General features: G+C 56.3%; 2 protein-coding genes across 10 annotated transcripts in view; one reads left to right on the top strand and one right to left on the bottom strand.

Annotated features, from left to right (window-relative positions):
* The window catches only part of ARSG (arylsulfatase G), a 32,925-nt gene extending 21,786 nt beyond the window's left edge, over positions 1-11,139 (top strand). For 2 of the 4 annotated variants that reach the window (XM_062010464.1, XM_062010465.1), the window contains exon 12: positions 404-2,343. In XM_062010464.1, coding sequence (XP_061866448.1) covers positions 404-750 — 347 coding nt within the window. In that variant the 3' untranslated portion in view covers positions 751-2,343. Of the gene's footprint in view, positions 1-403; positions 2,344-10,545 lie in introns of those variants that run through there. The other 2 variants (XR_009819965.1, XM_062010466.1) reach the window with 2 other exon arrangements.
* WIPI1 (WD repeat domain, phosphoinositide interacting 1) lies at positions 2,121-22,800 on the bottom strand. Of its 6 annotated transcripts, none has more exons than XR_009819969.1 (14): positions 22,691-22,800; positions 21,437-21,519; positions 19,784-19,953; positions 16,347-16,443; positions 12,360-12,457; positions 11,340-11,432; positions 10,647-10,717; positions 9,661-9,768; positions 9,137-9,301; positions 8,889-8,996; positions 7,760-7,881; positions 6,835-6,935; positions 4,642-5,158; positions 2,121-2,587 (listed from the first exon to the last, which is right to left on the bottom strand). XR_009819969.1 is itself a non-coding variant. In XM_062010470.1 (13 exons), exons 1-13 carry the CDS (start codon positions 22,759-22,761, stop codon positions 5,072-5,074), a joined length of 1,374 nt encoding a protein of 457 aa, XP_061866454.1. In that variant the 5' UTR covers positions 22,762-22,800; the 3' UTR covers positions 2,121-5,071. The 6 variants fall into 6 exon arrangements, 4 of the variants coding, with proteins under 4 accessions (XP_061866454.1, XP_061866455.1, XP_061866457.1 ...); XR_009819970.1 differs by having other exon boundaries at positions 4,763-5,158; XM_062010470.1 differs by having other exon boundaries at positions 2,121-5,158.
* Positions 22,801-23,075: the final 275 nt, after the last annotated feature.

The following is a 23,075-nucleotide window of genomic DNA, read 5'->3' as shown; positions in this document are numbered from 1 at the left end:
CTCTCAGGGAAACAGTTCTGCCTCAGCTCCAATCTCAACCTCCCCTGGGGCAACTTGAGGCTGTTTGCTTTTGTCCTATCAGTCATTACTTGGGAGCTGAGACTGACCCCCACCTCATTCCAGCCTCCAGTCAGGGGGTTGTAGAGAGTGCTCCTGTCTCCCCTCAGCCTCCTCCAGAGAGGGTTAATTCAAGCAAGAGCAAACCCAGGGAGGAGCGTGTGCCGGTCTGTGCCTGTGTGATGGGCTTTGCAGTGTGGGGTGATTGGCCTCGAGAGCAATCTTGGACTGGCAGCAGGGCTCCCAAAGCTGGGACGTGGTGGGACTGGGCCATCATGGGTGGCTGAGGGATACAGAGATGCTCCCTGGGACTCAGTGTTTTCCTTTGCTGTCCTTTCCTCGCTAGGAGGGGCGATGGCGTGCGATGGCAGCATCGGGCCGGCCCAGCAGCACCAGCCCCCCCTCATTTTCAACCTGGATCGTGACGTGCAGGAGCAGGAGCCTTTGGACGTGGCCTCCAGAGAGTACCAGGCAGTGCTGCCTGCCATCAGCAGGGCTTACACCCAGGCTCTGCAGGACCTGGCCACAGACAACATCTCGGTGGCCGATTACTCCCGGGACCCGTCGGTGATCCCGTGCTGTGAGCCGGGGCGCGAGAGCTGCCGCTGTGCCCTGCTCACAGCCCCCTGCCCACGAGCACCACCCTGCCCTGGGCTCTCAGCAAGCCACAGCTCAAGCAGCTCCTTTCCCTGAGCCTGGGTTCTGTGAGCAAGGAGGGGCTGGCTGCAGGAGCAGAGGGATGGAGGCTGCAGCCCCCTTTGCTCTGTGCTATGATCAGACAATCAGAGAATCATTTTGGTTGGAAAAGACCTTTAAGCTCATCGATTTGCACCACTGACCTCACCTTGCCAAGCTCAGCACTAAACTGAACCTCAGCACCTCTGCTATGCATCTGTGCAGTATCTCCAGGGCTGGGCACTCCCCCAGCTCCCTGGGCAGCCTGGCACAGGGGCTGACAGCCCTCTTAAGAGAAACCGTTCCTGCTATGAAGCAGGGAGGTGAGTGGGTTGTGGGTCTGTGTGGGCACTTGGACAGTCTCCTTTGCTGCAGAGCAGGACCATCACCCTGGCAGAGCAGGGCTGTGCAGCACCTGGTGGCTCTGGGCACGTGGAAGGAGACAGGCTTTTTGTAGAGCTCTTTAACTGAGGAGTCAGGTCTTGGATTACAACCACCTGCAGTGAGAGATGGCTTTGGGAGAGAACTCCTGTGGCTTTCCTCTAAAATGGACCTTACAGCAGCAGCTGGTGGGAGCACAAGGCAGAGGAGGATGAGGCCCACAGCCTCTGAGCAAACATCCCCTCGTGCTGAGACCCTGGAGTCTGGCTGCAGAGAGGAAATTCCCGTCTGGCCCCAGGTGAGTGAGTGCTCTGTGAGCAGAGCTCCTGCCCCAGTGGCTGCCAGGGGAGGTTTAGTAATGGGCTCCTGTTAAAGACCCCACTGTCTGTAAGGGGAAGAGTGTCCTGGGCTCTCCCTGCCCAGGATGCTCAGCTTGTCCCATGGCTCCTCACACAGCAGAGCTCAGGGACTGCTGAGACAAGGTCCCAGGGCCCAGCAGTTGGAAAAGGCTTCATTTGGGAAGGTGTATGGGGCAGGTTCATGAGGCAGACCTGGGGTTGCTGCTCCCTGGGAAGAGCAATAGTGTAAGTGCAGATTTGGTCAGGGTCAGGTCCCTGCCCCGAGGTCTCCAGGCAGAGGAGCTGCTCCTGCCAGGCCCAGCATGATGCCAGGGGTGTGGATGGGGCCAGACAGCTCTTGGAGGGTCATTTCTTGGCAGATGCATTTCTGGGGAGCCACAAAGGCAAAACCAAAAGTACAACTGAAACTGAAGAAACCACTGGGATTCCTCAGCAGCTGAGTGAGGGTTTGCTCAAAGAGTTTTGGGCTCAAGTTTACACCCCCAGGTCTCCCTTTGGACAAGCTGTAAGTGAACTCAGCCAGGTGTGTCGGGTGCTGTGGGAGCAGCCTCGAACCAGCCCCCCAAACCCATTCTCCCACTCATAAAATTTACCCAAGGCTGACATCTGAGGGCCCCACAAAGAACAGCAGGAGCACAGGCAGCGAGCTGCTGGGGACAGACCGTGGCTTTATTCTCTCTTTAGACATAGCAACTGGCACCTTCTCTACCAACACAGCAAAAGTACTTGGGTGAAATAGCTCTGTATATACTGTACAAAGACATAAGTTTAATATCTCTTCCTGTAAGTACATTTATACACATGAAACAGCATAAATTAGAAAAAAAAGGGGTCTATAAAATGGTGGTGACATACAAATGTGCTCAAGTCAGCATTTGCATCAGCCCTGGTTTGTTCCACACAGCACACAGACACCCCCAGAGCCAACCCCAGACACGGGGCTGCCGGCCAGGCCCCGAAACGTACCGGAGGACAAGCAGGGGCCCACCTTGCCTTGCTGGCTTTTCTCATCTTGGGGACTCAGAGATGTTTGCTGGTGGCTCTCCCAGGCGTGGGGCTGTGTGTCCTCACGGCCTCTTGGCTTTGCCCGGCTCCCCTCCACGGCACAAGATTATCTACCAAAATCAAAACAGAACGGCCTTACTTCTTTTCCCAGCAAGGGGTGTTTCAAGAAGGGGGAGGGATGTCCTGCAGTGTTTTACTTGCCATTCAAAGGCAGATTTGGTTGTTTACACTCTCCCTCCCCTAATTTACAGTCCTGGGAACGGGAGGGGCCTGGCTTGGTGCTGAGTGTGTCTTAGGCCTGGCTTGGTGCTGAGTGGCTTGCCTCTGGCTGGCATTGGGCTGTGCTTGCAGTTCAGGTATTAGGGGTGAAGTCCATTTGCCTCACCAAGTCCTCCCCAGAAGTTCAGCTCCAACATGCAGGAGGGGAAGGTGTGTGCCATGCACCACTGTGTCTCTCCGGGGTCTCCAGATGGAGCCCAGGGTGAAGCTGTGTTAGCTGAGGGGAAGCTTAACCCGAGTACCAGCAAACCTTTGAGTCAAAGGGTAGAGCAGAGACATACAACAGGCAGCACTAAGAGCCCTGGCCCACATCACACCACACCACACACTTCACAACCACGTGCTACCCATGGCATGGATGAGGCTTGAGACCCTGGGTAAGATGTGCAGCTGCTCCTGGATGAGGCTTGGGCAGAGCTGTGGAGCTGCTGCAGCACCCAGATGGGTCCCTCTGTGGGCACAAGCCATGGACCAAGGCCCAGATGTCCCCTGCCATGCCAGACATCACCTGCAGCACGATGCCATCCCCACAGCCCTGCTGCAGGAGGGCTCTGAGCCACCTCCTCCTCCTCCTGGGATCTCTCTCCTTGGGCTTTGGGACCCTCAGGTCTGAGGCACAAGCTTTAGCACTGGATTGATGATGTACTGTAGACTGGGCTTAATCCTGCAAGCCCCAGCTGCCCAAAAGGCCTGAGTTACCAGGGCAGGAGCTGCTGTGAGGGAGAAGAGGCTGCTCAGGTTCTGCTAAAGTTGCTCATCCCTCATGAAAGAGAACTACCAGGAGAGCTTCAGTGCAAGATCTGTGGCCTCTCCTCTGCTAACAGGCAGCTGCTACAGATCACTTCAAATCAGGAGCATCCCACAGCCACAACAGGAGTGAAACAGCACCCAGCAAGGAGCAAACACAGCTCCCACCGAGGTGAAGATGCATCTACAGCCTGGCTGCTTGTGTTAGGATCCATGGTTTGGAGCTGAGGGGGTTTTGCAGCTCCCTTCACAGCACTGATTTCTCCCTCCAGGAGAAACGAGGCTCAACACTGAACATGTGGCTGGTGAGGGCGGCTGCGGTGCCCAGGGCTGCTCAGCTCAGGCTCCTGCCCATCCTGCCAGGGAGGAGGTGGGAGCTGCAGCCAGGAGCTGCTGCTCACTGCTGGGGGAACGGATCACACCCTGTGTACCCCATAACCAATGCTGTGGGCACGAGCCACAGGCACATACAGGCAGGAGCAGCCTTTGCCAGCGCAAGCAGGTTGCCCAAACAGTTTGGAGGTAGCCAAAAAGGGACATGAGAAAGATGTGTTTTACAAAGGGGAAGCTGCCTCTGAAGAGGTGACTACTGTACAGTCCCCACTGAGATGGCTCTCCTGGTAAAGCCTGGCTCTCCTGGTAAAGCCTTCACATCAGCTCTGGTCCCAAGGCTGAGAGGCTTTGGTGTGCAGCCAATGCAGACGGATCACACGTGCCTGGGAAAGCACTGAGCAGTCTGCTGGAAGGAATCACCTCTCCTGACTGAATCCAAGGAGTTTTAAGAAGATCCCTGGTTGCATTCCTCAGGTCCATCTTGCTGCTGGATCTTGTAGGATCCCTTTTGTCAATGCTCACAGCACTACCCCAAAACTGTTCTGACTGTAGTGGGGAGAGACACTGCAGTAGCTCCCAAGAGCAGAGCCTGGCCCAAAGCCCACACACCAAGAGCTGACACTGCTGGAAACTTCACTGGTGCTGGAAAACCCACAGAGAAGTGGCAGCTGCTGGAGCAGGTAACCAGGAAAGAGCTGTAATTGCCACAGGGGTTTGCAGCTGGGGATGGGTTTGCTCTTCCCATCCCACAGCGTCCCTGAGCACGGCCTCCTCCCAGCACGCCTCCAGCACTGCAGCTCCTCACCTGAGCCTCTAGCTGTCCACCTCAGCACCACCACAGTTCTTTCTGTGGGATGCACAGCAGCCCTGGGCAGGCTGAATCCAGCCCAGCAATGCAAGCAGAGACACAAGTGCACTTGTTTAACCTCTTGCTCCCTCCGCAGTCCTGCTGCAATGGGGGGCAGCATCCATCCGCCTTCGCTCTTGCTGAGGCCGTTCTTTATGAGCTGTCCTCGAGCTGCTGCTCTCTCCTCTGATCCATCCCTCCTCCTGCTTAATGAAGAGGCACTTTTCAACAACCAGCAACGGATCTGATGCGAGCCTGAAGCTGCTTTCCCTCACTCTTTCACAGCTGAGCCTCTGAAGTGTCGCTTGAGGGTCAGGGCAGGATGTTTCCAAACGCAGAGGAGCTGCTGGGTCTGAGTGCTGCTGTTTCTCCAGCGGCCTGTCCAAGTTCAAAGCCATCCCTGTGGCGTGGGCTGTGCCTGAAGATTCCATTTTGTCACAAGTTTTGAGGGTTTTAAATGTCTTTTTGTTGCACACTGGAAAACAAACCAAACCCTTCCCATGTTTCCGCAGAGCACAACGCTGTCAAAACATTTTTGTTGGATAAGGTCAGGTTTTTCTCTCCCTCCTTCTCCACACTCAAGTGACCGATGCCTCAAACCCCCTTTGAGCGCGTCAGCGAGCCCCAACGGCCCAGTGCTGAGAAAACAGCAGAGCTGAGTGAAATGCTGAGCAGCAGCCCCTCCCCAGCAGCTCTCTGGGAGCAGCACCAGCTGCAGAGCAGATGCCAAAGGCAGCAGCGGGGGCAAAGCCCACGGCCTGAGCCACCCCATCGGGCTGGATGTTTGGGAAGCAGCGTCTTCCCTCCCATCCCACCTCCTCCCTACCATCACACCCAGACGTTGCTCTGGCAGCTTCATTCCAGTGCAGGCTTTGGACAGATGAAAGTTCATTGAATAAAGCTGCTGGTGCTGTTGAGCAGGGGGCTGGGGCTGCTGTTACAGGGCAGGAAGGCTCAGGCAGGAGCAGCGTGATTCCTGCTCGCTGCCATCTGCTCGGCCGTGAACTGCCTGGTCAAGGGCAGGTGGATCACAAGGAAGCAAATGATTTCTCTGAGGCTCTTCCCCAGCCTCCCTGGATCCTGAGCCACCAGCCTCTCTAGATGCTGAGACACCAGCCTCTCTGGGGCAACACCACATTGGCCAGAGGAGGGATATGACAAATCTCCTTCGTGGGTAACGGAGTCTGACAACCAGAAACCTCTTGTTGCAGCAGGTTATGGGGCAGGTAATGGATCAGTCTAAGGTTTATGCAATGGGGTTGGATTTTGGCAGTGCTGTCTCAATGGGAGTCATGAGAGGGTCACTCTTTATCTAAATAGCACTGTGCATCAGTTGCTCAGGGCCGTGCCTCACAGAGGTCAGAGGAGTGTAGCCAGGGATCCTGATCAAGGTTTCACTTCTTCCTTTTCAGGCCAAACTCTAACAGCAGGTTATGTAAAAGCAGAGTTAAGGGCTTCAAAAGTCTGCCAAGCCTGCCATTAGAAATCTGTTTACAACGTTCTGCTGCATTAATGAATTACTGTTATGAAGGAATTATACTGACAACAGCCAGATTGTAGCATGGTACCAACATCTGCCCATTAACACAACAAATGGGTGTGCAGGAGGAAGAGGAGCAGGACAGCCACTGCCAGGCCAAGGGTAGGTTTTAAAAAGCCAGTTATCCTTCCTTTTAGCTTTGTACTTGGAAAAGGAGATTCCTCTTCAGTCAGCCTGGAGATGACTGGTGAGGGTCAGGTACACCCCAGTCACATCCCAAAGCCAACACAACTTACTGTAAGTGCAACAGGGAAGAGGGAGGTTTTGTTTCTAAATGCTGGTACTGGTTAAGTGAAAGCTGCTCTTGGGAGCACTAATCTGAGCAAGGCACAAAGCTCAGACCTGGCTCTGAGCATCATTCTGCATCTCCATGAAAGAGTTTGTTCAGATCCATCTCTTAATTCTTAGGTCTGATGATCTTTGCCCCATCCTGAGCTGATATTTAGGGAGGGGGGGCTGATTTTCCTGGCACTGTCCCTACAACTGAGTTAATTTAGGCTTCACAGTGAGCTGAGACAAGGTGGGGGCAACAGTATCTCTTCTGTAAGAGGTTAATACTGTCTTCTTAGCATGAGGGCTGAATTGCAGTTTTAGGGGTCCCGAATGCTCACAGGAGGAAACTCATTCTCGTCATCCAGACACACTGGTCCAGTTGCAAACTCGTGCTCGGGGATGACCTCTCCTCGCAGGGCCCCGCCGTCCTCAGAGTAACCTGTGGGAGCACAGCAAACCCTTAGGGGTAAATGGGTGAGAGGAGGCTGGAAACAAACAGTACAGGCACTGTGTTGTCCCCTTCCTAGCACAGAGCTGCTTTCTCTGGCTCTTTGGGGCCAGAGTAAGATGCATAACTGTATGCAGAGCTTTAGACTCAAGAGTAGAACATGACAGTCACCCAGGGCTTCTGCAACAAAGTGACCTGCTGGAGAGCAGCTCTGGGAGAGAGACCCAGGAGTTCTGGGAGCAGAAAGCCAGTGGCATACTGGGGGCCACTAAGAAGAGTGTGGGCAGCAGGTTGAGGGAGGTTCTGCTGCCCCTCTGCTCTGCCCTGGTGAGGCCTCATCTAGAGTCCTGTGTCCAGTTCTGGGCTTCCCAGCTCCAGAGAGACAGGGAAGTGCTGGAGAGAGGCCAGTGCAGGACTGCCAAGATGCTGAGGGGTTGGAACATGTGTGTGAGGAGGAAAGGCTGCAGCCCTGGGGCTGTTCAGCCTGGAGAAGGCTGAGGGGGGCCCTTATCAATGCTGAGAAATCCCTAAAGGGCAGGTGCTGAGGATGCTGCCTGAGAAGCTGCAAGGGACATGGCTGCTGCTGTGTGGCACAGCTCCACAGGAGGAGCAGGAGTGCTGGCAAGTGGGCCTGGGGAGCAGAGCAGTGAATGCCTGGCCTGGGTTTGGGGCAGGGCCCGAAGCAGGTGAGCTCCAGAGAGTCACCTCTGCCCCCATCTGCATTGCACAAGTTGAACCTTGGAAGTTGTGACATTCCACTGAGCCCCAGGTGACTTTCTTGCTGCTACCTGAGGATGGGCAGGCACAGTGCTTACCTGGCATGGTTGAAGTTGAAGGCACTGTACTTTGTCTGGCTACAGTTGCTGCGTAAGATTGAGGTAATGGAGGCCGAAGGTCGTTTTCTTTGTTCTCCTCCATCTTTCCTGAGCCAAGCAGACTGATTGTGCAGGAGCAAGAGAGGGGAGAAGAGTCAGTTCTGATCCTGACAGTTCCTCCCCCAGTGCTGGTTAAGAGCAGCCCAGGATCCGTGCAGCCCACCAGCCATGGCACGGCTGCACCAGGCCCTGCCCGCAGCACTGCCCAGGAGGGGACCATTGTGCTCCATGGCTGAGGCAGGGGGGAGGCACAAGATAGGGAAAGCACTCCTTCAGCTGGAGGACAATGCTGGCAGGAGAACAGAAGAGAACAGATTGACCACAGAAGCTTTAGGTTACAAAGGCAAACAGTGTTTCTAATCACAGAGGGGGCTCCAAAGGGCTTCCAACAGGAACGGACTAGATGGGAAAAGCAGTGCTGGCCAGTTTAGGATGGAGTTTGAGCAGAGATATAGTGTGATGTAACACAACTCATGACCCAAGGGCCCTTCTCAGTCTTGTGATGCCAAGAGGAACCCACATGCACAGATGGTCACCGGGAGCGGTGTCGCAGGGCAGCCGGAGCGCGGGGCAGCGGGGCCTGGGATCGGCCTCTGCTTTGTGGCTTCTCCCAAAACCACTGGCATTTCCTGGCCCTCAGCCAGCTCCTGCCGTACAGCACATGTTCCATCCTGCCCCAGCCCAGAGCCTGCAGCCAAGTAGCCCAGATGTGAGGGAAGGGGGAGGCTGTTGGGGCTCGATCAAACGTGCATCCGAACCGAACGGCTGCACGTCTGCAGCAACTGTGCAAAGCTCCCAGTGTCCCCCCACACCACCCCACCCCTACAATCAGCACCCTGTGACACCTGGAGAAGGTGCTCTCCTTGTGTATCTGCCTGCTGCTGCAGTTCCCACCCACGTCTGTCAGATCAGGCAGCTCAGATCACAAAGCCAGCTCGAAGGCTCTCGCTCCTCCAGCTCCACTTTGTGCTCTCAGGTGGAACTTTACAAGAGCAGCTGTGTATGAGCTGTGTGTGGAGGGTATGAGCTGTGTGTGGAGGGTATGAGCTGTGTGTGGAGCCATAGCTACCTGTGTTTCTTCATTAACACACACTCCCCTCCGTCCTGCGGGTCCAAGTTGTAGATATAGAGGTGTCCGTCTGACGTCGTCACCAACAGCCGAGGCAGCTTCTGGATCCTGACAAGAAAGAGATTCATGAGCCCAAACACACCTGCACTGGCCCAGAGGCAGCAGCCAGGCACAAGCTCAGGGGCCAGGGGCAGCTGTGTGTGCTGCCAGGCTGGCATGGCAGAGGGCACACGGATGGCCGTACGTACGTGGAGAGGGCACAGATGTTCCTTTGCCCGGAGAAGTTGAGGCGGACGGTGGCGAAGGCTCGATCCTGGCTCATCATGCCCGAGACCTGAGCAGGGAGGTAGTTGGTAGCAGCCTGGAACATCTTTCCCATGTAACCACTCCAAGTTGGAGGCTCTTCTGGCCGGCTGAGGGGAGTCACAAAGCAGCATCAGTGGGGCTACTGCAACCAGCGTGCCAAAACACACCAGGAACAAAGTGACCCTGATCTCAGATACACAAAGGCTTTCACTGGAGCACCTGCACTCCCCTGGTGCACCAGGGATGAGCCAAGGGACGGTGGCAGCTCCTAAACCCAGCCTGGAGAGGCTGTCAGGAGGGATGCAGTGTGTACCTTTCCAAGGAGTGAGTCCCTAAGGACACAAAGCCAAGGAGTGTGCAGCTGGAATTGCTTGTGGAGAGTAGGTGGTGAGGAAACAGAGGCTAGCTGTGTAAAGGCAGACCTCTGAAGCAGGGCCACCCCAGGCAGGCAGGCTAATCCCCTCACCTGTCAGTGAGATGCTCCAGTTTAAAGATGTGCACTGTCTCTGTGTTGCTGGAAGCACAGAGGAACTGGGAATCCATGCTGAACACCAGAGAGCTGATGTTCACGTACCTAGGGCCAAGCAAAGATAGGACTGATCACCTCATGGCAAAGTGTTCAAGGGGAACTGCTCAGTTTTGCTCAGAAGAGGATGGGGGGGAAGGAGACCCATCCTCAGTGAGGAGCACCCTGCCCATGGGCTGACTGACCAGCACTGCCCTAACCCTAGCCCTAGCCCTAACCCTAACCCTAACCCTAACCTTAACCCTAACCTTAACCCTAACCCTTTGCTCAGCAGAGCTGGGACTGGCCTTGAGCAATGACAAACAGCCAGAGAGGTGAAAATGTGAAGAGCTGTGCTGGCCTCCCTACAGCAGCTGAAGCTTCTGCTCCTCAGAGGCCAGGGAGGATCCCCAGAGCGCTGGGCAGTGGGAAGCACACAGCATCTCCTCCTGCCAGGGGGAGCAGGGCCAGGGTGTCTCACTGATGGCAGAACTGGAGGGAAACTCCCAGGCAGGTCAGGGGTGGGGAAAGAGGGAAAAGTCAGGAATGGATCTACTGAAAACACTCTGCAGAAGGGCAGCCACAGCCCATTCCTGCCACTGGGGCCTGGGCTCTCTGCACATGCCTGCACTTTGAGAGGGTGAGAGTTGGGCTTTGGGGACTCCATCATTTCAAGTAAGAAAGGACAGAGTAAACAGAGTGAATCTACCTCTGTTCTCTGCAATGGCCTGTTCTGTGCCACACTGGGTGGAATCCCTACGCTGGCTGGAGGCAGCTGGGTGCAGCGTGGCTGGCTGCCACAGTGACATTTCTATCTGATACTCTCTTGTTTTCCTTCTGCAAAAGATGCCAAAGCTGCCAGGATCTGACGTTGCCCTGTGCCTCTGTTTACACCGGTGCTCCGGGAGCGCTCTGTGTACGTGTCACCCACAGCAGCATGAGCTGACCTTTTCATCCCCCGCCGGAATTCACACAGCTTCTGCCCCCCAGGAACGGAAAACACACGAATGACTGTGCCCTGTGAAAAATGCAAAGGGAAAGCTCACCCAGGAGCAGGGCAAAGAGTGAGAGCTCCTCCTGTGACACTCCCAGGCTGTGTAAAGGCTTCTGTTTGCCAGCCAGGGTTGATCTGAACCCCACACACCGGGCTCTCACAAGTCACAGTCCTTTCTGTGCCCCTCTCCTGAGGCCACACTTTGAGTATTTGTGTTCAGTGTTGGGCCCCTCACTGCAGAAAACACACTGTGGGGCTGGAGGTTGTCCAGAGTTGGGCAATGAAGCTGGGGAAGGGTCTGGAGCATAAGGCTGAGAGTGGCTGAGGCAGCAGGGGGTGTTCTGCCTTAGAGGAGGAGGCTGAGGGCAGACACCATCAGTCTCTGCTGCCAAGGGACAGGACAAGAGGAAATGGCCTCAAGTTGCCCCAGGGGAGATTTAGATGGGAGCTGAGGCAGAACTGTTTCCCTGAGAGGGGTGTGAGCCCCTGTGCCAGGCTGCCCAGGGAGCTGGGAGAGTCCCCAGCCCTGGAGAGATCCCAAAGCCGTGGAGCTGAGGTGCTGAGGGCTGTGGGTTAGTGGTGGGCTGGGCAGGGTGAGGGGAGGGCAGAGAGCAGCAGGAGGGAGGGTGCTTGCCATGGCACTCACTTTTTCAGAAGCACTTGCCAGCTTGGAGCCAGTGGAGTTGAAGGCGAGAGCAGCCAGAGGCCCGTCGTGGGCAGGGATCGTACAGGCTGTTTTCTGAGGGGCAGAAGGTGAGGTGAGTGCAAGGAGACAGGTCACTGCTGGGCCTGGCTATGGACAGGGTGTTCTCTGCCTCACACCCTACCCAGCTCTTCTGATATGGACTCACTTAAGATATCCCTTCAACATCCTCAGCATTTCTTATCTCTGTGACTACAGGCAGCTGGCAGGGGCAGAGGACCTCAGCTCCCCACCTCTGCAGGCTGCAGGATTGCAACTGTTCCTTGGTGCAGAGCAGAGCTGGGCCTGGCTGCCATGCCCTCAAATGTGCCATAGCAACACCATCCTGGTGCTGCAGAGAGCCCAGGCCCTCACTGGGACCTGGCACAGCAGTAGCAGCGTGTTGTCCCCCTGTGCTTTGCTCCTCACCTGCTGCAGCTCCTCAGCTCCTGCCGCACGTATAGAGCGATGGCCTTAAGTAACCCAAAGGCCTGGCATGAACAGCAGATGGTCACAACCCTGCTTCCAGCCAGGGACAGATATCCTGAGGGGTCTTTGGACACCTTGCCCTCCCTGTGACATCCCTTCCAGCCCATGGAAGCTCTGACCACTGCATCTGGAGCAGCTCCGGCCCTCCCTGAGCCACCCTGCTCACATCCCTGCCACTCTGCTCACATCCCTGCCACCCTGCTCACACCCCTGCCAGGAAGCTCCCACAGGAAGCCCTGTGCCAGCCTGGCAGCAGCCCTGGAGCTGTGGGGCAATGGGTCACGTTCCCCTGAACGTCCCATACTGGGAGATGGATGTCCTGATCTCCGAGAGGCTGCCTGCCTTCATGGTGCCCAGGCACAGCCTCCCCGGGCAATTCCCTTGCAGCCTAGCTCGGTGGAGTGTATTTGTTCACCCTCCCCAGAGGCCGTGCTGGCCTTGCTGTGGGCTGTGTTTGTTTCCAGTCGTCCCCAAACAGAGCAGCCTGGCGCGTACCAGAGTGTTTCCGTCGTAAAGCGCGATCTCCCCGCTGGTCGCGCTGCCGGGATAAGCCAAGTAGGAGTTGGCGTGGTTGATGGAGAGAGCACACAGACCTGGCCAGGGGGAGAAAGAGGTTCGTTTGCTGCTGGAGGAGGGAAAGCAGAGAGGCTGCCACGGGCTCGGCGGGGGGCTGAGGCTCTGTCTGGTTTCGGGGCAGCTCTGGCCCCGCCGTGCCTCGGCCGTGGGGACACCTGCTGGTACGGGCCAGAACGGCTCCCTCCTCCCAGCACCCCAGCCCCGCTCTGCCTTCTCCCCCTTCATCATCTCCTTTGAGAAGGCAAGAAAAGGAAGGCCATCTCGGTCTCTGGGCTCGTCTGGGCCGGGCCAGCAGCTGAGGGCAGCAGCAGCATGGCACGGGGAGGCTGGCACGGCAGGACAGAGGCTCAGGAGATGGGCACAGGCTCAGGAGATGGGCAGGGGCTCAGGAGCTGGGCACAGGCTCAGGAGATGGGCAGAGGCTCAGGAGATGGGCACAGGCTCAGGAGATGGGCACAGGCTCAGGAGATGGGCAGGGGCTCAGGAGATGGGCAGGGGCTCAGGAGCTGGGCACAGGCTCAGGAGATGGGCAGAGGCTCAGGAGATGGGCACAGGCTCAGGAGATGGGCACAGGCTCAGGAGATGGGCAGAGGCTCAGGAGATGGGCAGGGGCTCAGGAGCTGGGCACAGGCTCAGGAGATGGGCAGAGGCTCAGGAGATGGGCAGAGGCTCAGGGGCTGGGCACAGGCTCAGGAGATGGGCACAGGCTCAGGAGATGGGCAGAGGCTCAGGAGATGGGCAGGGGCTCAGGAGCTGGGCACAGGCTCAGGAGATGGGCAGAGGCTCAGGAGATGGGCACAGGCTCAGGAGATGGGCAGAGGCTCAGGAGATGGGCAGAGGCTCAGGGGCTGGGCAGAGGCTCAGGGGATGGGCAGAGGCTCAGGGGCTGGGCAGAGGCTCAGGAGATGGGCACAGGCTCAGGAGATGGGCAGAGGCTCAGGAGATGGGCATCCCCTTTGTTTCCTTCTCTGTACGGAAAAGGGAAGCAGAGAAAAGACAAAAGCAAGTGCCACACGGTGCAGGCAGTTTCCAGCTGATGAGGAACTCCAGCTCAGCCCCATTTTCCCCACAGGAGGAATTCTTGCCCCAAAGAGCCATCTGTTCTGATGGCAACGTCGGCACAGAGCTTCCCCAACGCCCCTGTCAGTGAGCAGGAGCTGCAGGGTGAGACAGGGGTGGCTGGACGTGTGTGTGGGTGGGTGCAGCCATCCCCCTGTCCCTCAGGTGACCTCGGGAAAGAGCATCTCTTCCTGCCTCTCATTCCTGCCACTGGCTCAGGACCAGTCCCGCTCAGTCCTGTCACACGCACACGGGTCTCCCTCGCTTCCTGCACCACGTCTGCCTGCTCGCAGCCGTCCCAGCCCCAAGCCGGGGCCTCAGCACGACCTGAGCTTCCTGACCTCTCCTTGAGGTCCCACCACGTCCCATGTGTGGAGGAAACTGCAGGGTTAGAGGCTGCTGGGGCTGCTCCACACTCCCAGAGAGAACAACACCTGCCCGTGTGTGCAGGGACACGCACAGACCCCGCAGCGGGACACGGCCCTGGCCCAGGCCCAGCACTGAGGAAGGATCGGCTGAAGCTCTCGTTTTAGGTCATTGTTTATAACTAAACAAAGAGACCACAGCGGAGGCAGGAGCTGCAGGGTGGGCCAGGGGCCCCAGGGATCCACTCCCCATCAATCACAAGCATTTACATCATGCCAGGGATGGGGAGTGGAGGCGCAGCAGCAGCGACGTGCAGCTGAAAGGCGCCCAAGGAGCGAGGCATGGGAGGGAGGTGAGGATAGCCCAGAGATCCTGCTCCTGGTCAGCAGCCTCTCTTTCCAGGATGGTCTTCCCTCAGGCTCAGGCAGCTTGGGGGGATCAGCACAGCCCTTTCTCTGTTGGGAGGATGCAGAGAAGGCTGGAGCTACACAAAGCAGCTCAGAGCTGGTGTGAGTCACCCGCTCCCTGTGCTCCGCGCCCGGCTGGGAGAGGCGCCTGGGAAACCAGCCCAGGGGAAAACACAGAGGCTGGTGGACTGGGCTGACCCCAGGGATGCACCAAGAACAGGGATCACCAGGGACAAAGGCAGCCTTTGAAGATACTCCTCTGCCCCTGGCAGCCCAGAGCCCTGGCGAGGGTCACTGCGTGTGGCCGCGGGCTCGGGAGGGAGGAGGCGGGCTGGTGCTGCCCAGGATGGCACCTCTGGCAGTGCCACGTGGTGAGTGGCTTCCTCTTGCAGCAAGGAGAAAAGCTATGGTGTCCAAGAAACCTGACCTTGCCTCTGAGTCAGCAGGTCCAGGGGGATCTATTGGGCTTGTGTGGAGCCAGGGGAGGTGGTTTCCAAAGCTGCAGTCATTGCCAAGATGTGCTCTCATGGCACGTGTGTCACCACAAGCACCAGCTCCTCAGGGCAAAGCCACATGAAAAGCAACAGCCTCACCCACTGTGGGCATCTTCCTCTCCTGTGTGGAGGAAGGTGGAGCAAGAGCCAGGTCCTGGGCAAGGACAGCCAAGATCTCACTGCTCCTCACCCTGCTGGCATTACTGTGCCCAGGGCACATGATCTGGTAGGGTGATGACACGCTGTATCCTCCCACACCTCCACACCACAATCCTCACTCCAAAAAGAGGGGTCCAAAGAGCTCCTGGACACACCTGTGTCTTGGCATGGGACCAAAGCAGATGGTCCAGGGCCAGAGGGAGCCCACGTGGCACCACTCAGCTCATCTCAATGACAGTTGCTGCAGGAAAAGGGGTTTATAAAGTTAAGCCCCATCTGAAGCCCTGTGATCTGCAGCAGCCTGGGCCTGGCCTGGGGAGCACTCATTGCTCTTGCTGTCAGACCATGACCTCACCATTCAGCCCCACAGGCTCAGGCCTGGGTAACTCTGCCCTTCCTGCCACTGCTGGGAAAGGATTTAAACTTTAATTATATTTGCAGGATTCAGTGTGTTTAATCCATATGGAGAGGCCATCTGGTAAGACCTGAAGTAGGTCAGGGGAGCCACCAGAAAAGCATCCTTTGAAAGCCCAGAAGGCAGATGTGAGCACATCAGCAACTTCCCAATCAACCACCCATGAGATGACGCTGCAGGGGCAGTGCCAGGGCACAGGGCAGTGCTGCTGCCAGCCCTCAGACAGATTTTCCTCCCCACACCTAAAAATAGCTTCTCTGCCATGAGCAGGAAAGCTGGGTTCACCCTGCTCTGCAGAGGAAGGATCTGTTGTGCAGCCTGCCCTGCCCCTTGGCTCTGCAGCATGTAGGGAATAACATCAGGTGGCAGCCTGGGCTCCTGGGACTGGCAGCAGGGAATTGGTGCTGTGCCCTGTTGTTTCCTGCACACTGCTAATCACTCTGGGAGCTGAGCCCCAAGCCTGTAAGTGATCCCAGGAGCTTTTTACCTTAGCAGAGCAGTGTATGGCCATGGCCAAAGAAGCTGGGTTTGCTGCAGGGAGCAGCGGGACACTGCAGAGCTGACTCACGGCAGGGAGGGGTGGAGAGGGAAGGGCAGGGAGCCCTGGAAGGACAAATTGGAGTTAAGTCCTATGTGTGGAGGGAAACCTGGGGTCCTGGCCTGCCTTAGAACTTTCTGCTTGTGCAAGAGGATTAAGGGACAATGTGGGAAGCTGGGAGCTGCACAACATCCCATGTGAGGACAGGAAGGGACCGAGCCTGGGAGGTGAAGTCAAACCACACTGAGCATTTCTGCTCTTCTTTGGTGTATTTGCTCAGACAGAGCAGGGGTTTGCTCAGGACAGAGCAGGGTTTCTGCTCTCCTGCCTCTCTGCATTTCTGGCTCACCAGTGCTGAATTCAGATACACAAACCACAGGCTGCTTTGACTTCTCACACGAGTGTGGTGGCTGTACAAAGCTCCTGCAGAGCTGCTCTCTCCCTTTCACACACCCCTCCTGTGCTTACCTGTTGTATTTGTAGGTGTATCCAGAATAGTCTTCAAAAGCTTCATGTCCTTAATGTTATGGATGTAAATGGACTCCCCCAGGCAAACAACCAGCCTCTGCAAGGACACAAGGGACATGCACAGAACTCCTCCAGCATGAGCACAGTGCCTCTGTCTGCTGCTCCCATGGTTTGCACACCCAAATCCTCACTGACAGCAAACTTCAGCAGGGATTTCTCACACACTGAAACGTAACAGAAACAAGGTCTCTTCTGCTTTTCCATCTCCTCTCCCTTTGGTTTTGTATGACTCTGCTTCTGAGAGCTGCCTCTGTCTGGTCTTGCTTCAGATAAACCATCATGATTTCTCTACCACTCTAAGAGTTGATCTTCCACATCAGCAGACCCCAGGAACAGGAGGATACATCAGGGTTACACCCTCCCATGGGCCTCCATTGCCATCCATCCCTACACCAACTGTTTCTCTGCAGTTCTCTTCACAGCAAATGACTTTTTGATCATAAAGACCTGGCAGTAGAGAGGCTGCCCATCCTGCTTGTCAGTGTGCCTACAGGTGGGACTATGTGCCCCTTGCCCTGACTTCTTCCTGATTTGGGGGTGAAGGTTTAGGTGAGGAGCCTCTCACTGCTGTGAAACCTAAAGCATCTGTTCAGTAAATGAATCTGCTCCCACTCAGCACCAGCAGGCAAGGCTCAGCTTTATGGGCCCTGCAGAACTGTAAACATTTGCTCAGGGGCAGTGGCACTTCCTCCACCTTGGCAGATGGGTTGGGCATTTCCATGTTCCTGTGCTTGTGCCTCTGCTGCTGAACTCATCAGGAATGACCAGCCAAGGGGCAGCTGCTAAGACAGGAGCTGCTGAGCTATGGGGAGGAAAGGCAGAGAGGGAAAAGGAAGCCTCATGCTCTGCACCTGTGACCACTCAGCTTTATGTCTCTGCCTGGGCCAGGTCTCTGGGTATTACCAAGGAGGCATTGTGCAGGGAGGCTTGTTTTTTGGGACTAGGCTTTGTGTCTGGCTGAAGGGTTGTGCTATCTAACTCCAGTGAGGGCACAGCTCTACCTACATTGGTGCCAAGTGTCCAGGAGCACTGAAAACCTCCCAATAAAACCCTAAGGCCAGACTCCATCCAGGCTCCTGAAGCTGGAGCACCCAAATCCATGGACAGGAAGCCTCCACCTCTTTAGCAATGAGGCCACTTATTTAGCAGCTAAATGTGGAGCTTAGTCACTAACTCGAAACACCCACATTAGAAAATCTTTGCCTCGCTCCACCATTACTCTCGGATCAAACTCTTTCCCACTTCTATTCCTGCTAACCACAGCATCTGGGGCTGTGTCAGGGCCATTCTGCATTTCCAGGAAGGCTTTGCCTTTTCTACAGTAAGAGCCATCAGCTCACTCCCAGAGACAGACAGAGCAATATTTAGACAGCTGAATTCAGCAAAGCCACCGTGTGCTTTCCCAGAACTGCAGAAGGCACTGCTATTGCTGTACAGGTGAAGGGAGGCTTCCAGATGATGGCAAAGAGCAGCCAGAGGTGCAGCAAAGACTTGTTGGCACTGACAGGGATGAAATCCAGAAGTGATGGGGGTGGGAGGTGAAGGAGGCCTTACCAAGCTCAGCAGGAGACAGAGGGCTGGTTCTCTGCCTCCTGCCCTCCACGCAGCCCTGGGGCCAGCAACACCCTGCTGATGTGAGCAATGGGTTTTACCCTCCCTGTGCACACAACACAAGGTGCCTGGTGCCACAATGGCTACACAGGCTTCAGGGCACTGCCTCTTGTCTAAAACATTACCAGTGTTTCTCTGTAGTACTCGAGTTTAACACAAATCAGTTCAGATGGTCGGGTTGTCCAGTGAGGATTTATATGTGCTGGGTATGGACACAGCCAGAGAAGAGTGTGAGACCTCTGCAAAGAGCTCAGCAGGGCTTCAGCAGTGAGGGAAAACCCAGGGAGGCTGGGACAGAGCTTCTCACAGCATGGTCTTATCATCAAATCACTTCAGAGCTACCATGGGGTTTGGAAGAAAGAACCTCCATGGCTCAAAACCCCAGGGACTTGCTTGTTTGAGGGCTTGAGATCAAGCTGAGCCATGCACCAGTTGTTTGAACCCTCCTCTTGTTTTATTTGCCATCCCTTTCCTGTGTGAACTCCTTGGATTTGGCCCTCCATGGATTTTTAATGCAGTGCAGCTTTCCTAGAGAGGCCCAGGGAAGGGGCTCAAATGTCACAGCACGGGCAGAACCCAACTGCCACCAGTGGAACGTGGATGGGAACGGTGATTTCTCTTCTGTCTACACACCCAAATGTCTGCAGCATCTTCACATCTCCCCAGGTGTGTCTATGCCATAGCCAGGGGATGAGCTCAGACCAGATTTGAACCCAAGCTCAGAAAACAGCCAAGGGTTGCAGGTGCAAGGCTGGGTTTGTGCCTCATCTTCAGGCAACTTCCAGAGCAGCAGATGGGGAAAAGCCCTAGTTTAGTTTCTTCTCACACTTCCCCTCCCAGAGCTGCTGGGCAGAACCTCCCACTTATTTTTATCCAGAATGCCTCTATCTGCAATTCAGAGCAAGTGCTGATTTCACTTGTAAGTGTAAGTGAAAAGAATGGATTTAGCAGAGATTTAATTGTAGTACAGGAACTTCTGGTCAAACACAGCTTTACTGGAAACTCAGCCCAGAGTTTCCTTACAGAACAGCCTCACTACAGGCCTCACTGTTGCTAATTGAGGAGAGGCTGATTATATACAATTACAGAGACTGCTTATTTCTTCATTGTCACAAGTCCTCTGCTTCTTATGGCACATACTTGGAAAGTAATTATGGACAAAAGAGACTTTCTGTCCTCCAAAAGGGCTGCATGAGGCTGGGCCAGTTCAGGGAACAACCCTCTAAAGGCTTGCTTCTGAGTGGCCTGGATGTTTCCTGTGCCTTTAAAAACCAAAACAAGCATTTGAGAAACAGCCTTTTGCCTCATCCACAGAGTTCAAGTTACTCCTGTGTTTTGTTACCAACTTTGGAGGTCTCATTTGCCACCAGGATGGCAGAGGTGGGCCTGAAGTCAGGATGTGGAATCCAAGGGAGGGAGGAAAAGATGAGAAGATGCTTTTTTGGCAGAGCTGCATGCTGAATAGGCAAGAAGGCAGACAACAAAAAGCCTTTGTGTAACTGCCACGAAAACAAGGCCTTGGCTTTGTTTTACTGAGGCAAAACAGATGATACCCAGGGCTATCCTGCTCCTCTGCCAGAGCTCACCAAGCCTGACGTGGAGCTGGTAGGAGGGCACAGGTGCCTACCCAGCCAGCCCCACTGCACAGTCTTAGTGCAAACCTCAGGCTGCTCTGCTCTGGCAGGCAGCTGGGTCCCAGCTGGGAAAGCAACAGCAGCAAAGAGCCAGAGTGGGCCAGCTGTGGGCAAGCCCTGCCCCAGCCTTACCTGGCGATTCAGGCGGATGGACAGGATGTTACTGGAATAGCTGTAGTTGCAGATCTCTGTCCCTTTCTTGAAGTGGTACACATTCATCTGCTGTGGCTTGGCATGGCTGACCACGACCACAAGGCTGCTGGAGAAGAGACGCTCCACGATGTAAACATCTGGGATTTCATCTGGGCACAGAAAGGAAGCAAAGCAGAGGCTGCAGCTGGGCTTATGGCTGGTGTGACTGCAGCAACGAGGGAGACTCAACACAATGAGGCTGGAATGCTCAGTTCTAAGGTGCTCAACATCAGCTTCTGTTAAAAATGTCTCATACCTGGCACAAAGCATTGAGGTCAGAGCAGGAAGGGGTTAAGGAACCTTCCCCTGCAGGCAGAATTGAACACAGAGCCCTGTCAGGCTGGCCTGCCTCTCCTGGGCAGGGCCCTCCAGCTGAAGCTAATCCTTGGGAAGGGGATATAAAGAGAAGCTCACCCAGTAAGGTCAGGGACTTTCTTGGAGGGGCTGGACAAGCTGGTGAGGAGTAAGCTATGCATGACCTCCTGTTTATTCTGGTGTTTGAATTCCTCTAGCCTCCTTGGGCTGTTTAAACCCTCCTTGCAGCTGGGGTTGTGGCCTCTAGAGAGCTTCAGCATGGCTGTGGTGAACAGTTGCTGTGGTAAGTCTTGCAGAGGCCACGTTTGGGATGACTCTGAGAAGGCATCATTATGGTGGACCTATACCCAGGTTATTGAGGACTGTGTCAGTGTAGGTGGTCTTGAGTAGTGCTCAGAGCTTGGGCTGTGCTGTGTGGGAAGTATAAAGGCTGCTTATGTCTCAGTCTGTCACCAGCAGGGACTTTTTTTGCTCTTTGGCCTGACTCTGGAGGCAATCCAGACTCCTAAATACTTTTGGGTGTAAGTCTATGCCTTGCTGCTGCACAGCAGCTCTGTTACCCTGGGAGACAAAGAGGCAAGGGGCCTGGATTTCCTTCCAGATGATGCAGCTGTGTGTGGTTGCTGAGGCTCTTTCCATAGCCAGCAGAGAGAGACCAGCATATCCCAGCTGTGAGGTGTATTTTTACTGCATCTCCCTTCTGGCCATGGCCTGACCCAGACCACAGCATATGCTCCATGAGGCCTGCCTTGTTTGGGGCTGTTAAGTGTACTGCATGCTGCTCTGAGCACAGCTAACAGCTGGAAGCCTGCTGTGAATGACCTTTTTACATGGGAAACCTGTTAAAAAACCATCTTGCTTGTAAATACCAAATTGGACTAAAAGCCTGCAAGCTCTCCAGCATCTGTGCTCTCCTGTCCATGGGTCTGAAACATGCCAGTGGTAAACTACCCCAGGATGCTGGTTTGCAGGACAGACTGCTACTGTCAGGGCGACAGCAGTAAAAAAGAAGCTGAACTTCAGCTGGGAGTTCTTCAGCTTTGTTTGAAGTACTGCTGACTCTTCAGAAGCTTGTCAAAGGCTGCAATTCCCTCTAAGGGCTGCTGTGTCCCAGGGCAACAACCAGAGCTTTCCCTCTCCTGACCTGGGTACAGCAGAAACAGATGCCACCTCTGCAACAGCAGTGAGCAGAATCAGTCCCTCGAGGCAGGCTGAAGTGCAGTAACACAGGTAAGGTCTATCAGCCAGCATTCCACTGCAGTGAAACAGGAGACTTACTGCTTTCATGGACCTGGTCCAGTTGCTCCACAGAACTTAAGGAGAAAAGCCTGTATCCAGTTGTGGTTCCAATTGCCAGGGAGCTGCAAAGACAAGACACAAACCTCCTAACACAGATCTTAGGGCCTCTGGGTGGTTGCAGGAGTCCCTGCAGGTAGGGGAAATGGGTAATTTCACAGGGATCTTGTGATGGCACAACTTCAGTTTCAACTCTCAAAGCATATAAAGTAAACCCAAGGATCCAGCCTACAGAAGGCAACTATCCCTATGAGACGGCAAACTGTCATCCTGTGGCTGCTGGAGGAACACACAGGCATGCCTCTACCTGGGAGGCTGCAGGCAGGACCTTTGGCATGTAGAAGGAGGCTGTTTCCTAAGCTGGGAGCTGATCCACTTACACTGCCATGCAAGGGCTGTGGAAGCTTTGCTCTCGCTGCTGGTGGCTGTGGGTGCAGCCGCTGCCAAGTGCTGGCTCTGCTCAGCTCCAGATATAGTAAGCAGCAACATCCAGGTCTTAAACCAGCAGCCAGCCCAGAATACCAACACACAGCCTTTGTGCTGGAGGCAGTGGCCTGCAGGTTCCATCAGCAGCACAGGGCCACCCATCACAGCACTCTTTGTTTGGACAAGGCATATGCAAAGCAGAGCTGCACAGGCTGTTCCTAGGTGTGAGCTGGCTGTTGTTTCCGTGCTTACCCTGCTGCACCCCCTGAGCTGGGCTGACTCCGGGCTCAGCCAGACACCGTGTGTGGCTTTTGGGATGGTTGTTGTCCTGCTTGGACCCGGTTCTTTAAAGGATGGGTTTGGAAGCGGGTGAACCACAGGCTCCCGCTGTACGGAGGGGAGGCTGCGAGGGAAGCCTCGGTGACGGGGCTGTGGTCAGGCACAGGCCGCTGCCAGGAGCCGCTCCGGGGCTCGCAGCACAGCCCTGCCCGGTTCTGGCACGGACAGAGCGGCCTCGGCGCAGCTCAGCACACGAAGGCCTCGGAGAGAGCCGCTGCGGACCATCCGCTGGCGGCTGCCGGGGCGGTAACGCCCGCGATCTCCGCGGCCGCGCCCCGGCTGCCCCCCAGCCCACACGCGGGAGCCGGCTGTCCCGAGGAGCGCGGCCGGGGCCTGGCGGGGGCAGCCCCGTTCGGGCGAGGCGCGCCGCGTCCCCCCGGGCCGTTCGGTTTACGGGCGGCCCCGCTCGTGCCGTCGTGTCCCGCGGGGCCGGCCGCCCCCCCCCGCTCCCGCGCTGCCCGCCCCGCTTACGTGCAGTCCTGGTTGTAGGAGAAGCAGCTGAGCGCCGCGGGCCCCGCCGGGGCCTCGGCCGCGGCCTCCATGGAGCGGGCGCGGCGGCTCCGGCCCCGCTCCGACCCGGCCCGGCCCCGGCCCGCTCCGCGGCGCAGGCGGTGCCCAGGGGCGGCGCCGCCTCCCATTGGCCCGCGCCCCGCCGGAGGACCCGCCCTCCCCGCAGATAGACGGGCCGATCGACCTATCGGCGAGGGGCAGGCGGGCTGTGTCCCGCCCCAGGGGCGCGCGGAGCCGGCCGCGATTGGCTGGCGGCGGGCGGCTGCGCCGCGTGGCCACGTGGTGATGTTGTGGTTGCATCAGACGCGGGGCGGCGGCGGGGCGCGGGGGCGGCGGCGGGGCGCTG

Source organism: Colius striatus, chromosome 18 (assembly GCF_028858725.1).
Source record: "Colius striatus isolate bColStr4 chromosome 18, bColStr4.1.hap1, whole genome shotgun sequence".
In the NCBI taxonomy this organism is placed as follows: Eukaryota; Metazoa; Chordata; class Aves; order Coliiformes; family Coliidae; genus Colius; species Colius striatus.
This window is presented reverse-complemented; position numbering and strand designations above follow the sequence as displayed.